The 17,050-nt window shown below is 49.4% G+C and overlaps 1 protein-coding gene across 1 annotated transcript in view; it reads right to left on the reverse strand.

Moving 5' to 3' along the window:
• Positions 1-17,050, reverse strand: part of LOC120542671 — a 91,198-nt gene that overhangs the window by 740 nt on the left and 73,408 nt on the right. The window contains exons 36-42 of the mRNA XM_039775276.1: positions 15,888-16,120; positions 14,346-14,417; positions 12,767-13,041; positions 11,669-11,701; positions 10,107-10,234; positions 7,641-7,867; positions 3,784-3,941 (exon numbers count right to left, since the gene is read on the reverse strand). Coding sequence (XP_039631210.1) covers positions 3,784-3,941; positions 7,641-7,867; positions 10,107-10,234; positions 11,669-11,701; positions 12,767-13,041; positions 14,346-14,417; positions 15,888-16,120 — 1,126 coding nt within the window. The remainder of the gene's footprint in view (positions 1-3,783; positions 3,942-7,640; positions 7,868-10,106; positions 10,235-11,668; positions 11,702-12,766; positions 13,042-14,345; positions 14,418-15,887; positions 16,121-17,050) is intronic.

Genomic DNA, 17,050 nt, shown 5'->3' on the forward strand with positions numbered 1-17,050 from the left:
AGGGACTTTGAGACAATGGCAGCCGACAAGAGGAGACCAAACCGGTGAGCCCCCCCGCGTTACGACATCAGGAGCTTACCAGACCCCGACAGGAGGCGGACGGGCGCTGTGAGATGGTCACGGGCTCACCGAAGGATGGTGGCAGTGGGGTACAGAATCTGTCAATTTTGGACTATATTTTCATTATGTTTTGTTCAAGACAACAGATGAACGTTCTAATACTTGCATGGACAGTTAAGATCAAAGACAATTGGTTTTCCTAAATCACAGAACCATTTGTTTGAACTGAGCAGCAATTCAGGAGATTCCTCAGGCTGTCGATTACTTTAAAAACCTGAGATCTGAGACAGCAAGTAGCTAAACTGGTTTACAGCCTGGGAAAGGCCAAACGGACGAGTGAACTCATTCATCATATCGACAGCCAGCCAATCGGAATATCCAGCAATCGCACCTTACAAGAATTTATAATAAATATGCCTCGGCTGAAGAGCGACATCACCGAGCGGCCGTTTCCATCTGAGCGCCAGAAGAGCATCTCGTGAAGAACTACGAGTGTGCGATCCCAAGCCGTCTGCGACATTCATACTTTAACTTTTCGTAAGACGACTATATACTGTATATCCAGACTTTACTATCGGGCCTATTTTCTATTATCCTTTGTTCTACTGGTGTTATTATTTATTATTCCTGCAGTAAATACCACACTGCATTGGACTTTCTATGCTTTGTCTTCACGTCTAGATTGCCTGAGGTAATAAGGTCGATTTCTTTGAGCACCTGGTGCAGCCGGAGGTTTATTAAGGCTGAGGGTGAGAGCCCACCCAATAGTAAGGAACAGGACGTCAAGTTAGGCATTCTTGGCTGCCAAATGGCCGATAGTCACGGATGCTGAGCCTTTGTATGTTTAAATGTATTCTCGGAGACCAGAAGTAATCTTTAAGTCTGAGATTTCTTTAAAACTCCCCTGCTTGCTTCACTCTCCAACCCCCGGGCCTGCACTACACGCTCGCCTCTTTGTGGTTCTGCTGCTCACGTACGGGGATGCGGATGCACAATTTAAACAGATTTTTATTTTCACGGGAATTGTTACATTTGCATCAGTGTGACTGACGTATGACTGCGCGTGACTGAGTTTAGTTTCTTTCTCTCTATTAAATAAAACGACTTTTTTGAATGTTTGTCCATGTGGTTGGTTAATTGTCTTTGCAAAAGCGATTCTAACAGGAAACTGTAAATGTTTTAATACGAGTGGCATATCGAGATCTCCTTTGGTGTCTCATGTTATCCCCTGAAGATGGACTACGTTGCCTTTCTTGGATACGTCCTTCTTTCAACAGTAATTCGGCCGGTGGAAGACCAGACGCTGTTAACGGTTGTTGATATTCTTCTTGATATTTGAAGTCGATGTTTTCATCTTCCTCACCATCACCACCAACTGTTTCAGCAGTCTATTGATACGCATTTAACCAATTTGCCATGTAACCGATCGACAATTTTCACGTTAATTCGTTTGACTTCATCGTTTCTCGGTGCTGGGATTGCCCGTGTACTCATTTCTTCTGTTGATAACCCTTCGCGATGAAATTCTTCAATAAGATTTGGACAGAATACGTCATCTTTAATTGGGAACTTAAAGTGAGGAAAATGTTAACCCTTAAATTGCCGGAAACGGCTATAGTTGGTTCCCAATACAATTTGCCAGCACGCCGGAGCCGAATATATTCGGCAAAGTACATTTGTTGAATGCTGCAACCGACTAAAGTCATTTTCCAGTGCAATTTGGAAGCCTACCGAAGCCGAGTATATGCAGTGATGTACATTCGTCGACGTACATTCATTGAACGCTGTAACCGGCTGTAGTCTCTTCCCACAGCAATTTGCCAGCACGCCGGAGCTGATCAGTCAGTGCCGTACATTCGTGGAGCAGCCAGCTCATGACCACTGGCGCCCCCTACAGCACTGCAGCCTCACTGTCCCTGCGATTGAGCCGCTGCACTAGACTGGCCTGCCAGCATCAGCGATGGCCTCTGTGTGCTCGCGTGTAGCCACTTCAGGCACAGTTGGCGATTTACTGAATTTCATCAATGGCGTCTGCTGCACCTTGGACACAGAATAACTGATTGTTGAAGTAGTTTTTTAAAAAGTTTTTACAGTTCATTAGCCGTGTGTAAAATGAACAGTTTTGCAGTAATTGTGATGCTCTTTGCACAAAAAAAATGTTTGTGATGTTTATTTAAAAAGTGCAGCAAAAAAGTTTTTGGCGTCCAGGGATGCATTGACCCCAAAGTATATGGCGGTTTAAGGGTTAAAAGATTATAAGAGCGCAGGAAGTGTCTGACAAAAGCATTCACACCAATGAGAGGTGAGAGGACTGTGAGTGGGCGTGGTTTGAGAGCAGGGCGGGTCTTGAACAAATCTCTCTTATAAAAAGTCTCGTCGAAGGATTATTTTATATAACAGAGACCTCGTGTGTCATAGTAAGACAGAGTGACAGTCACTGCGTTAGTCGTAAGGCACTTACAGCTGTGTGTGTGAGTGAGTGAGTGAGTGAGTGTGTCTGTCATGGGGCACTGTTGTGTGACAGGAGACCAACCCTGTGACGAGCCTGATGAGCACAGGGTAAGTAGAGGGACACACCACGATAATAACGAGCAAAATGAATCGTCCGTCCATCCATCACCTAACCCACTATATCCTAACACAGGGTCATGGGGGTCTGCTGGAGCCAATCCCAGCCAGCACAGGGCGCAAGGCAGGTGCTTAACTGAATTCACCGCAAGTTCTGTGGTGGTTTGTGACCAGCAAGATCTGTGCCTTTGTCACAGGAACAAGTCTTTGTCTGTGTTAATGCCACATGCGTCTACCCGCTATTTCTGGTGTCAGTAAAGTTCTCTAGAATTTTCTAAAAAATTCTTGCCATCACTTCCTGTCACACGTAGCCATTCTGTTGAGGTTGTTCTGGTAGTCTGATGTCCACTTGGCCAGTTATGATAATAATAACCTTAAAGACGTGACGACGATACTCATCAGATTCCTTTATGGCCAGAGGTGGGCATCCCCATATTTGGGAATCAAGAAACAGGAGATGGCCGTTGCTAGGTGACAAATGGGGGGCTTTCCTGTGGGGAAAACGCCGATGAATGTGCACTTTGGCGTCTCTTCATGTGGGTAAAATATGCAATGGCTCACCTCCACTGTGCGGCACACACACAATTGATGGGACTGGTGGGCCGCCGATGTTTGAATGAGTGTCTAGAGAGCGGTGGGCCTGCCAGTCCATCCCATAAAGCTTTTAAAACAGAGGCTTACACAGTTGCTCAAAACCCATTTTCTCTGTTTGTGTGGTTTTTGTGTTTCGTTAGGAAGGCAAACATTCAACTGGGCACCACCCTGCTGCTCTTATACTTTTGCACCAATGCTGCATTTTTTTAATTATCCCCATTTAAATCAAACTTATAAACTCATTGGAATTTAATTTCCCCTTTAATATTAATAAAGTGTCTGTCTGACAATGTCTGTCTATCTATCTATTATATAGTGCCTTTCATATCTATCTATCTATCTATCTATCTATCTATCTATCTATCTATCTATCTATCTATCTATCTATCTAGTAGTGTCTTTCACTCTATCTATCTATCTATCTATTATATAGTGCCTTTAACTTTTTCTATCTATTTATCTGTTATATAGCGCCTTTCACTCTATCTATCTATCTAGTGCCTTTCACTTCTGTCTGTCTGTCTATCTAATTAGCAAAATCGTTAATAGCTGCAGGCTTACCTGGAGAAGACCTCCGTCTTCATGTAGTTGGGAGTGTCGCTGAAGACCACGACGTAGTCCAGGCCTTGGCTCCGAGCCCACTGGTAATTGAAGAAGTGCATGACGCGCTGCTTCAGGGACCCCCCGATGCCTTCGTTGTCCAGATACTCCTTAATGATCTGCAGGACACAACGCCAGACTCCTTGGTTCCTCTTATTGTATGAATGTCAGCCCGCGTCTCCCAGGCAGCCTCCTAGTTTTCCCATCAGCCCCAAGGTAAGAATGAAATAAGACCGCGGCCCCTTGACCCGCTTTGTCGCACTTCCAGTGGTCCTCTGTGTTCTGTCATGGGGGTCCTAAGGTCTTTTCCCCCTTTATTACGCAGGCCATTGTATCAGAGCACTCCATTTCCCAGCTGCCCTCTTTGGATGTCTGAAATGGACTCAACGGTAACGGTCAACGGTAAACTTGAAAAAGGGGGCCGGCGAAGTTCTGTGTATCCCGTGTGTCTGGTCCTGCGTAACGACTGTAAGTCATTTGGACGTGGGATCGTTTCTCGTTAGGATGTATGGACTGTCGTGTGAATGGCGGTGGATTAGTCGCCGTGTCTTCGCAGGATGCACTCCTACAATTCTCACCCCTCGCTGCTCAGGACCACCGGTTGGACGGTTTAATTTACTTCTTATGGAAGCTGTTCGTGGGATGGTCCTCTTTACTCCATGCCTTTGAGAAGGACGTTGTTGTGAGTGTTTGTCGGGCTCGACTGTTGTGTGTAACATTCGTATCACCGAAAGGGAAGGGGTGGGGTGGCTGTTAATACATTTCAGCCATTTGTTTGATTCGTGTCTCTGTGAGCGCGTGTGGCTTGGGCCAAGGCTGGAATCCGTGAAGCTACACCATAACCATCTAAAGCCCTGCTCACTGTCGCCATTATTAAAGGTGAAGACCCCAAATAGCAGAGGACTGCTGGTGTTGGTAAAACACCAGGCGGCTCTCCGTTTGTCTCTGGTCCGACACGGCCATTCAAAGGGGGAGTGGGAGGCAGACGGCTGGGGTCATCTCAATATGGCCGCTGATAGAGGTGGTCTCCTTAGAACGGAAGATGGCAAAGAGAGCGAGACGGTGCCTTTGCAGGCCTCAGTTATCTAATTCTAGTGGTCCTTGACACCCCCGTTGCATGGGTGGGAGTTTGTACTTCCCAGAGATTCTGCCCCCATTCCGGCCCATGGACGACAGGTGAATGGGTGCCATAAATTCTACCGATGCCCTCCATTCCAGGCATTGCTGGCTTGTCAAGGGCTGTTCACCTTAGCCCACCTGTATTCCCCCAGGCTAGCTGGCCAGTCAGAGTGACGCGATTTCTGACCTGTTCTCAGTAGAACAATCGGTTTGTGACGTATTCTTTTTGTCCTCTAAGTACAGTGGTGTGAAAAACTATTTGCCCCCTTCCTGATTTTTATTCTTTTGCATGTTTCTGCTCATCAAACACATTTAACCATTAGTCAAATATAACACAAGTAAACACAAAATGCAGTTTTTAAATGATGTTTTTTATTATTTAGGGAGAAAAAAATCCAAACCTACATGGCCCTATGTGAAAAAGTAATTGCCCCCTTGTTCAAAAATCACCTACCTGTGGTGTATCACGCCTGAGTTCAATTTCCTGATTACTGCCACACCTGTTTCAATCGAGACATCACTTAAATAGGAGCTGCCTGACACAGAGAAGTAGACCAAAAGCACCTCAAAAGCTAGACATCATGCCAAGATCCAAAGAAATTCAAGAACAAATGAGAACAGAAGTAACTGAGATCTATCAGTCTGGTAAAGGTTATAAAGCCATTTCTAAAGCTTTAGGACCCCACGAACCACAGTGAGAGCCATTATCCACAAATGGCAAAAACATGGAACAGTGGTGAACCTTCCCAGGAGTGGCCGGCCGACTAAAATGACCCCAAGAGCGTAGAGAGGACTCATCCGAGAGGTCACAAAAGACCCCAGGACAACGTCTAAAGAACTGCAGGCCTCACTTGCCTCAATTAAGGTCAGTGTTCACGACTCCACCATAAGAAAGAGACTGGGCAAAAACGGCCTGCATGGCAGATTTCCAAGACGCAAACCACTGTTAAGCAAAACGAACATTAGGGCTCGTCTCAATTTTGCTAAGAAACATCTCGATGATTGCCAAGACTTTTGGGAAAATACCTTGTGGACTGATGAGACAAAAGTTGAACTTTTTGGAAGGCAAATGTCCCGTTACATCTGGCGTAAAAGGAACACAGCATTTCAGAAAAAGAACATCATACCAACAGTAAAATATGGTGGTGTTAGTGTGATGGTCTGGGGTTGTTTTGCTGCTTCAGGACCTGGAAGGCTTGCTGTGATAGATGGAACCATGAATTCTACTGTCTACCAAAAATCCTGAAGGAGAATGTCCGCCATCTGTTTGTCAACTCAAGCTGAAGCGATCTTGGGTGCTGCAACAGGACAATGACCCAAAACACACCAGCAAATCCACCTCTGAATGGCTGAAGAAACACAAAATGAAGACTTTGGAGTGGCCTAGTCAAAGTCCTGACCTGAATCCAATTGAGATGCTATGGCATGACCTTAAAAAGGCGCTTCATGCTAGAAAACCCTCAAATAAAGCTGAATTACAACAATTCTGCAAAGATGAGTGGGACAAAATTCCTCCAGAGCGCCGTAAAAGACTCATTGCAAGTTATCAAACGCTTGATTGCAGTTACTGCTGCTAAGGGTGGCCCAACCAGTTATTAGGTTCAGGGGGCAATTACTTTTTCACACAGGGCCATGTAGGTTTGGATTTTTTACTCCCTAAATAATAAAAACCATCATTTAAAAACTGAGTAGTATAGTTTTTCACACCACTGTAGGTATCGACATCATAATATTATTAAGCCATCCTCTTGCCACCCTTTGCCAAGACACACGGAGTACAACTCATTGGCATTTCACAAACAAATAAAGAATAAGAGGCGGTTAACCCAAGCCAGCGGAGAAACTGAAAAAGGTGACCAACATGTCGTCCTCGCATTGAGACGAGCCAAGGAGGAGAGGTGGGCAGTGGCGGCCATAACAAAGACCCTCTGCCACCCGCCGTCAACATGTCACTTCTTGGTTACTTATTCCAGCTGTCTCTGGTCACGTGTGTGAAGAATGACTTTCCACCTGTGTCCCCAAACTCCGGTGTTTGAAAATGAAAGCTGGGGTCCCCTGTGCTCCTCCTCATCCTCATTTTCTGCAAAGTCGCCGCTCCTTCACCGCTTGGCACACCAGCCGAGACCCCCAAAGTGCGTTCTATAACTTAATTCTAGTCCTCCTTGGCTTGTACTCCACACATCAGGGCGCCATATCACCCAACACCCTGTCGGCCTCCTCAATGCCCTCAGCACTCTGGCGGGATGTGGACGCTGACCAGTCCACTACAACCGCCGGGTCCTTCTGCTCATGAGGTGCACCTCCAGGTTTCACCTCCCATTGTGTGTTCAGGTCTAACACGTTGATCTCCTCGCTCGTCTAGACGTCTGTCTGCTCCTCTGTGATGAGTCGGCTGATTCTGGGGGCTTATTGTCCTCGTCAGATGTCACCTTCTTGTTCTTCATATGCTTATGCAGATGGCTTCTGTGCATTAGTGAGAGCAGCAGCCCTCCTATCTGTCACAATACATAGACAGATTAGCTGCCCAGTGTGCCCATGCGATCAGACGGCCCTGTCTTGGACGCCAAGCCGGTGGGTGGAGTGGTGGGTCTTCACAAGGACTGCTTTTTGGTGCATTGAAGAGTGTCGGATTGTGACAATAGACGGCAGCTTTCCCTCCCTTCTTTAGTGTTTCAGGTACGGCACACTGGCACACTTACCTGCAGCTTCTCCTCATACAGCACCTGCTTGGCATTCATGTTGGACAGGGCGGCCGAGATGGACCCAATATTGTAACCAACGATGACTTTAGACAACACGATCGTGAGCACCGTGTACCACATCTCGTAGGGAACCGTCGCCCGCACGTCACCGTAGCCAGTTGTCGTAAAGGTTGCTGCCACCCAGTAAAGGGCGTAAGAGTAGATGTCGGCGTAGTCTTGAAGGTCTGTTTCAAAAAACAAAAACAGGGGGCTTTAAAATGGCAGGAGTGTGGAGTGCTTGGCCTACGCAGGCCCCACTCGCCCACTGCGGTCGTAATCACTGCGCCCACGAGGCAGCAGGACCACCGCGCCACGCTTACCACGAGCACTTTGAATTGTCACGTGCCAGCCAGCTTTTCTTATCTGTGCCTAAACGGTGCCACGTAATCCTGGCACATGGTGTTGCCCGGAGGGAGGGAGGCCTTTGCCTCATTTTACATGGAATCTGAATGCGGTCGTCACGTTTTTAAAATGTTTGAGTTCTGTTTTGGTCACCTGATGCCACCTTTGCCATGACGTGTACTTTCATTGATGCCAGAGGCGTTTCCTGTTGTGTCGCCACATGTCATTTTTGGATTAAACTTGCAGTTTATCGCCATAGATGGTGAATTTTAATAAAGTCTGTCTGTCTGTCTAAAAGGAGAACTGCCAGCCTCGGTGGGTCTTGGTGTTTGTTTGCAGCCCCTCATGACCTCGCGATTCGCTTCACGTTTTAAAGTGGTCGCCGTTTCATTTTGGCTTCATCTTTATTCGTTTTTTATCCTCTTCTTTTCACGTGATGCCGTCGTTTTCAAGAGCTTCGGGCTCACTGGCTCTTCTCGTATTCAGGCCCTAAAACCGTAAGTGACGGGAAATGAAGAAGAAAATTCTGAAGGCAACTTTTAATCAAAATTCCCAAAATAAAAGTAACTTGACGGCTGTGATGGTCGGTAACCTCGCTGACAAGACGAAGGCAAACCGTGCGGCGCCTTCTCACAAATGGCCGTTGGCACTTCTGGAGCTCTGAGCCGCGGTCGAGTAACATCGGAGAATGTCGTCCTCTTCTGCGAGGGTCGATTTGCAGGCTCAAATCCTCATCGGAATTCGTCATATAAAGTGGAAGCCACTGCGGCGTGTGAAGGAGATCAGGAAGCCCAACTCAGAATCGGGAGCCAATCGAAACAAACAAACAAACAAACAAACAAACAAACCAACGGCGAGTCTTCCGAGAGTAAAGAGCAACGCTAAGGGACGTGCAGCGCCATCGTCGATATGTGAAGCGCTACGACGCACAACTTCATCTTAGTAACGGGACTTCGCGTCTTGGCAACAGTCTCCAAAATGGCATCGTGGGAGACGAGACGAGAAACGGCACCAATACAAACGTCACCTGCTCCGGGGGGAGAATAGAATCCAAATGAGGACATTCCTTAAGAAACTCGCCTGAAGCCAAGAAAACCTTTCAAACGACGAGAATCCAGTAATTGTGTCCTGACACGCGCTGATGCGAGGCGCTAAACACGCCATCAGAGGGCCTCGGGGGGCACGCTGGTCAGATGGGACCCTCGGGACGACTCGCTATGGTCCTGGCAGATGACGGCAGGGAAGTCCGCCACTCGTGAGGGTTCTTCCTAATAAGAAGACCCCTGATTGGCTTCGGGTGGCGTTTTGTACCACAAGTGAAGCAGCGCCTTGACGGCTAACAAGCGACGGTGACGGTAACAATGGACGTCTCGACCTTTACACTCCGTCTGCGCCGTCTCCTTACTTTAGATCTGCAGTTTGGACGTCGGACGCTGCACGGCCTGGTCGGTGGGCCGCCATTCGGCTGCGGTCAGACTCGTGAGGCACGTGTTGATATCTGCATCTCCCGCAGCATTTCATTGTCACCTCAGTTAACGAGACCAGGGGCTGGTGGTCTCGAGTGGCTCTTCTTTTCTTTTTTTAATGGAAGTGTGTGGTGGCGGCTCACAGCAGGATGTTCCGCTTGATCCACGCTGCTTTTCTGAAGAAGGGGACCCTCTTGGTGAATCGTGAAGATCCTAACACGAATGGTTGACAAGCGCTGGCACCGAGTTCATCTTATAGCAGACGCGCTGCCAGTTCTTTGAACGTCACACACACCACACGCGGCTGGCACCTCGCCACTTTTAACGGCTCGCCCAGCGGCACGACTGGGTGTTCCACAACTCCGGCAGCTTCAATTTTGAACCCCAACTCTGTTCATGTTTTGCTGAGGACGTTTGTCCATCGTAACTGGCAGCGCCGCTCGTTGCTCTTTAAGTCGCCGTCCCTTCTCTGATGTCGTCCTTTAACATTTAAGCCAAATTCATCGGCGGTTGCCACTCGACCTGACGACTGTAAACGTGGCAAGACGACAGCTGCAATAAAATGAACGAAATGAAACACTTTGATGAAACCAAAGAGGAGGCGAGGGGGACTCACCTTCTGAGACGTACCATCCCACCGGCTTGCACTGATTTGGACACTCCATCTTGACGTAAATCACCGCACACACGTGTACAAAAAGGATGATCTCCAGAGCAAAGACGATCACCCTGATTAGCAAAATACTGCAGAAGAAAGAAAAGGCCAGCAGACGTTAAAACCCGCGTGCGCCGCCCCTCAGACCTCCAAACGGCTTTGATAACCGGAATGAGGGCACCAGGGGGGCCCAGCCAATGAACAATCCGATAAAGTAAAGCTTTCACTCCTTTGGCCACGCCCACCTTGGGATGACATCCCAGTAACGCCACAGGTGGACTGGGGGTCCTGCCTGCCTTGCGCCCAGTGCAGCTGACCTTGTGAGGATGAGGATGATGAGCAGCCCACCCTCTGAATTATTTTCCATATTAATGTTTGAATTCTGCTGTGATTTTGGTGGAATTGTTCTTTGAAAAAGTGATTTAATTTTTGGCAGCGCCAGTTTGTTTGCCAAGTTGCTACTGGTTGCCGTCTCATGTCGACTGTCAGCATCACCAAGCCGCGACTATAAAGGACGGTGACACGCTTAGGGACACACCCTAATTATTGGGTTACATCAGAGTTTAAATGGGTCCTGCCATCTGCTAGCTTGGCTTTGACTTCAGTGTCTTCCCCTCGTTCTGACACGTGATTGGTGGATTCTCAGTTCCGACTGTCACCTGCCATTCTGCCGGCCCCCGTAACTCTCATTCACTTCCCAGTCTTGGCTGACCTCCTAACACTGTAGTGATCTCACAGGCGGCGCATCGGCCAGCGTAGGCAAGATCAGGGCAGCCTGGTGAATAAGTGGGCTGCGTAGGCACAAAGTGTCTGCTGCCATCCTCTGTCTTTGGCATGTGGCAGAGCGTCTCTCTAATAATTCAAGTCCGATTGATGGACGTGTGTTTTCAGTTTTACTCCAAGTTGTGTTCAATTATCTCCTTATCTAGTGTGACTCTCTGAAAGCCCCCATTACTGTCCCTGAAGTGGGAAGTCACCTGGGCCAGATGTCTTACCACCTGAAGTGTTTTCAGTGCTCAGTTAGTAACTACGGCTCCTCCTTTTCAAATGTTGAACTCTGCCATCTCCATTACCCAAATGAGCGATTCTGCCTGTTGTTAAGTCAAAGTAAAGAGTCAACAGCTTGCTTAAGCCATCGTCCCACCTAAAAGGGCCCGCTAAACGTTTGGTGACCTGCCTTTCACCTGACCAGGCCGGCTTGATTTGTTCTCGCCAGGCAACAGACAATGTAAGATGCCTTGTAAATCCTACCACCCGCCAGCACGAAGAGGAATTTGACCAAACGAGGTGGTCTTTTTCTCAAATGGAGTTCGGCGAGACCTTCACGACGACGGCCAGGACACTTTCACACTCATCTGCCTGTTCATATTCTCACTTCCTCAGTCACATCGCAATCCGAGCCTCGCAGGGCTGCCCTCACTCCCCTCTCCTCTTCGATTTCCCCCTTGAGCCTTTAGCTCTCGCCACGTGGGACTCAAACTCGATGTCCGCTCAAACTCTGCAAGCAGCGGCCAGAAACTCACCGGTACTCAGAAATACTCACAACGCCCGCTGACCTGCGGAACAAAAAACAGGCTGTCATTTCAGCAAGCTTTCGGACCTCCAAGGACCTCCCATTTTAGTAGTCATGAGGCATAACAATAGTCGGTGCCACCTGTTGTTTCTTTTCCGCTTCACCCAGTGCTCGCCCGGTCCTACCAACCACATCGAGCTTTATGCCGATGACATCCTGCTTTTTCTCGCCGACGCTCCTCTGATGTCCTTAACTTCTTTAGCTCCTACGAGTCAGCAGGTTCGAGTCTGGCCTTCTCTGGCGCTGGTGGTCCTCGCTGTTCCTCTCTCGAAGTCTACCAAATGAACGCCTGGCTATCGGGATCTCGCCTGCCTCTTTAAATTATAAAGACGTCTGCCACGATGCCAAGGACTCTCCGCTTGGTCCTCTTTGCTGCCATCCTTTTGGTTCGGATTGGCTTTCGTTATTAAAATGAACTTTGCCCCTCGGTTTAATTGCTCCCTAAACTCAGTTCTGGTCGTAAGTCAGATGTCTTTGTGACCATAAAACTCCCGTCTGCCACCTTGGAAAAGGCAGAAGGACAAAATTCAAATTCTTGAAATGATGGATGAAAGCCCAGCACTTCAAGTTTTTCACTTGCTTTTGAAACCCAAGCTTCCCTGCTGGAGAAAACCAGCAAAGGAAAACTCTGGAGATGGATGAAGTCAAAATGTGTGCGGAAAGGCCGAAATCGGGAGAGCTAAAAAGTCCAGGAGATCCTGAGCCAAAGAAACTCGCGTGTGAAGTTTCAGGAATTATCTACAACCTCCGGAAACAAGGGAATGCCCAACATGGACGTGCTATCGCATGGTGGTGGTGGTGGTGACGACACTTCAGACGTTACAGCGACCGTAAACAAAATGGTGGCACCCGTGAAAAATAAAATGTTGCTGAAGAAAGAAGCCAAAACTTTTGAACTCCTTTAAATAAATGGAGGACTCTCCTCACCGACAGTTTGAGAATCGTTCAAATCCCAAGATCAGAAAAACGTCCCGTTAATATCGCAACAAAGTCGTCCTGCCCCCTTCGTTACTGAGCGCCGCGCCGCGCCGCACGACGTTCTACTCACTTGTTGGTGATGACTTTCTTTTCGTCTTCGATGAACAAGTAAATTCGGATGATGCGTATGCAGTGTAACAGGCGGACGTTCGTCATGGTGATCCCCATTGTGTTGTATTCATCATCCTTCACCGCCATCCAGGCCGGAAACTCAATCGGGAAGGAGCAAACCAAATCGAAGATGAAGCCGGACCTGCTCTTCAGATACTTGCTGGAGATGGCCTGGTAATCGTACACGTAGGTCCCGTTCTCGTCGTAGTAGCACATGTGAAACTTCAGGAAGATCTACAAGAGAATCAGAGCATCGATTGTGGTTAAAGATCCTCGGCTCATGTCGCGCGTTCAGAGATCAATTCAACGTACGAAGTGAAAAGAAGAGCCGAGCCTGCAGGGGGCGCTCAGCCGGGGGTCTCGCGTCTCCTTTGTCGTCCTTTTGTGAATGCGATTGATTTGCTTTTGTTTCCTTTGTATGTTGTATGTTGAGCGTCACGTTTCGCTCATTCAGAGTGCCTCGTCTTTCATGTCGCGTATTCCGAGCCCAAGGGGGCGGGGCCACATGACGCTGCCCCTTAGGCCCCGCCCCACCGAGTGCCGTCCTCTTTCTGTGCAGTTGTTGTTATTTGTGATAGACTGAGTTTAGTATTTCTGCTTGTGTTGAGTGGGTGGAGCCCCAGGAGGCGGGGCCACCCTGATGCTGTAGCCACCGTGGTCCTTGTCACACGTCGGTGTGACGTCAGGAGTTTCGCTCGCCTGTTCTCACCCCAACTCTTCTGGTTTTGTGGACACTTTGCTTCAGTTCTTGGAGTCTGGACTTGTGAACTCCATGTTTGAATCATTTATACGATTCTCGTCTTAGCAAGCCACCCTAGTCTGGACCCTGACTTGGTTTGTCGTGTGGTGGGTGCAGCAAAGCGTTGTATCAGCGCCGCCTCCTCCTCCTCCTCTCTTGCAGGCCATTTCTGTATTTTTCTGGGACATTTGCAGTCCCATTTTGAGTCTGCTGTGGAGTTTGAAGTCTGGCCGCCTTGAAGGTCCAGGCCTGCTTTGGGGGGCCTCGCCACCTTCTGCCGTGTCTCTGATGCCCACCCACAGCACTCTCCCTACATCTTTCGATTGGCTTCCTCTTTTATTTTAGGGCTACTGACTTGTCCACGTTGGATCTCTTTGTTCTTCAGGTTTGCTCATTTTCTTGCCTCGCTTTTTTTATTTTTATTTTTTTAATTATTAATAAATCTCGGAATATTAAAATCATTTTAATGGGTTTATTTGGGTCCAGGGGTGTAACCCTTTGACAGTTTGTGAGTTTAAAGGCCTCTGCCCAGCTTTTGAGCCGCATGCCTGCCCCTTGAGTTTGGGACCAGGCCACCTACTGTGGTGAAGCCTCCTCTTTGGAGTGGTGGGCTTGAGGTTTTAGAAAAGGAAGACTAAATGAAGGACAAGGGGTGTCCACGATGGTCAGTCGGCGTGCCGCGTGCGCTTGTCGTTCTTAAAAATGGCCCCCCAGGTCTGAGACAAAGCGTAAAGAGATGGAAGGAGAAGGAAGTCGAAGTGAGCGGCGGTGGCGGCGGCGGTGGAGACGGCAGGCTTACCTCAAGCATGAGCAGATACTCCACAATCATGCTGAGCATAAACACCGTGTTGGAGATGTTAAAGACGGCCGGCTGGAAGTGAAACAAAGCACAGAGATGAGTTAGAAGAGGGCGCCACTGACTCGGGAATGGGCATCGAGAGACCCCCCACTTCAAAGGAGGCAGCACCCCCTAAACAGACAGACATGCCAGGAATCCCCCACTTCTCTCGTCTGCCACCTCCCTGCCCGCATTTCTTTGTCGTGACGGCCCAGTAAGCAGAGAGCGCGCGTTTGTACCGCTGCTGCCGCCACCGCCACCGCCATCGCGTCGAATGGACCTCGCCAACTCGTGTTCTGTTAAGTCGTGGTGTTTGGTGTGCCGCTAGTCGCCCCCATAATTGGTGGTCAGCAAGATCAAGCTGGCCACTTGCAACGCAGCGTTATGAGGTCGTGACGATCGTCTCGTAAATTAAGAAACGACTTCGGTCGGACCCTCGGCTCTCGATTCTCTGATCTTCTGCCATTGACTCGCAGTTTGTTTTCTGACGCCCTTCGTTTCCTGCTCTCGGCACACGTCTTCTTTCTGCGGCTTTCACCGGGGGTCCGGTGCAGAAGACGTTCAAACCTCCATGTAACAAATCTCAAGCTACTCCACACGGCGCTCATCCAGTCGTCACGCCTGAAACGTGGCCGCTCAGATATTAGGAAATACGGAAGAACTGAAGGCGGGGCTCTTGACCAATAAATGAGCTAAGAAGGCGGGTCTTCACTTTGGCCATCAGCTGAGTACAAATCAATGCGAGGATCACCGTGAGAAGTGAGACGACGGCCGTGAGGGCAGGCCGGGGTCACCAAACGGGTGGGCAGCAAAGCCAAGATAGGACGACCCAAAAACCGTCGCTTTGACGAGGATTTTACCCAACTGAGGGATAACGTGCCACAGGAATGCCACCAGGCATGACACGTAGATGACGCAGAAACCCCCAAAACAGAATCTACACGATACAAAGCAGCGAGCGAAACGGGGAACTCAATCAGCGGCGCTTTCTGAAGTCGTCTACGCTGCGCTTTTATCGAGATCTCTTAACGAAAGTTCAACTTTACAGATAAAGTCTCCGCAAACCTGGTGGACTGGCAGCCAACGTCTTTGACGCGGACGGGCACGCCGATGGTGGCGGTGGGCTGTTAATCTGCTTCTGTCCTGACTCCCCTACAAAAGGGCAGCCCACTAAAGAACGACATCGATTTGAAACACCTATAGCACATCGGAGGAAAATCCCTGCTGCCATGGGGGTCCCAATCTGGGGGCTGCTCTTCTCAACCAATCGCCAGGGCCAGAGATGCCCCTAGAAATGCCGCTTGCACCAGGGTGGCTCAGATGTTCCCGCGTTCCTGTTAATTGATCGTATAAGGGGCTGCCTGCCCACCATACTAGGGGGTCACGGCTCGGTGGGCTCATGATGGGTCACGTGGTGACCTGCTAGCCACTACACGAGGCCACACCGCCTGCTCAGTCCCCTGACACGTCGACGCCCGGCTGGCGTATCTTCTGCCGACTCACCATGTATGTTAGCATCAAGAAAGACGTGATGTTCACAAAGCAGGACGTGTACTGCAGGACGATCCGGAAGGGCTTCTCTGGATTTATCGTGAAGTTATGGATGCGGATGAGGTTCGGCAGGAGCGACCTGACAAATTCCTGGAATTTCTTCTTCAGTTTGACCCTCAGAGGCAGACTCTTGTACTCCATCATCTCCGCCTGTTCCTTCATATGCTGCATGCAGAGCTTCAGCACTGGAAAAAGACAGAAAGACCACCATCAGAGCGACGCGCACGCCTCGTACTTCATCTCATGCACTCGAGAAGACGTCGGAGAAAGGACAGCATGCAGTGAGCGGCCGGTTTATTAGGCACACACAGCCTCCATTCACCACACGCTGGAGGAAAACTACAAATCCCATCAGGCTGTGCTGCCCCAGTGATGCAGGGGATGCTGGGAAGGGCCCTTAATTGTACTGATAGTCAGCTGGGGGGTCGGGAGCCTCTTATGGCCTTTGTAGGCCGTGTGGAGACGAGAAGAACGGCGTGATGAGACACGGGGTGTCCGTCAGGGTCAGCTGTCGCGAGGGGGTCCGGCGGAGCCGCGGCGAGAGGGGCAGTCGGCGTCACTTCTTCACAATCATTCGCCACACACAGACTATGGATTTTATACAATTTAAAAATGTGTTGTGCGCGGGAGAATTAAAAAGCCTGAAAACCCACCGAGGACGTCGACGGGGAGGCAGCAGCGGGTTTGATTTCATCAGAAACGCCTTCGGCGATCGTGAGAGGAAGGAGCCTGGCATGAGTTCTTTTCCCACCGACGCCTGCCATTTCTTTTCGTTTCCCGTTTGCTTGTCTGCTCCCCGCCAGCGTCGCGGGTGCCCAGCTGCCTTCTGCTGCTGCAGTTCGGTGTTTTTACGTTTGCGTTCGGCCGGACAGACGCGCTCCCTCGCCACCGCTGAACGGCGCCAACTTCGAGAGCACCTCAGACGTGCCACTCGGCGACCGGAATGGGGCAGGTGAAGAGTTGTGGCTGTGGACCCCTGCTGGCGTAAAGGTCACCTCTGACCCTGGGGTGGGCGGCATGCAGGAGTGAGCAAGAGGACGAAGCTGCTAGGAAGGCACAGTAATGCAGATACCCAAATGTCCTCTTTAGGACCACCTCGGCTTATCAAGCCTGCG

The sequence above is a fragment of the Polypterus senegalus genome, chromosome 13, assembly GCF_016835505.1.
Source record: "Polypterus senegalus isolate Bchr_013 chromosome 13, ASM1683550v1, whole genome shotgun sequence".
In the NCBI taxonomy this organism is placed as follows: domain Eukaryota; kingdom Metazoa; phylum Chordata; class Cladistia; order Polypteriformes; family Polypteridae; genus Polypterus; species Polypterus senegalus.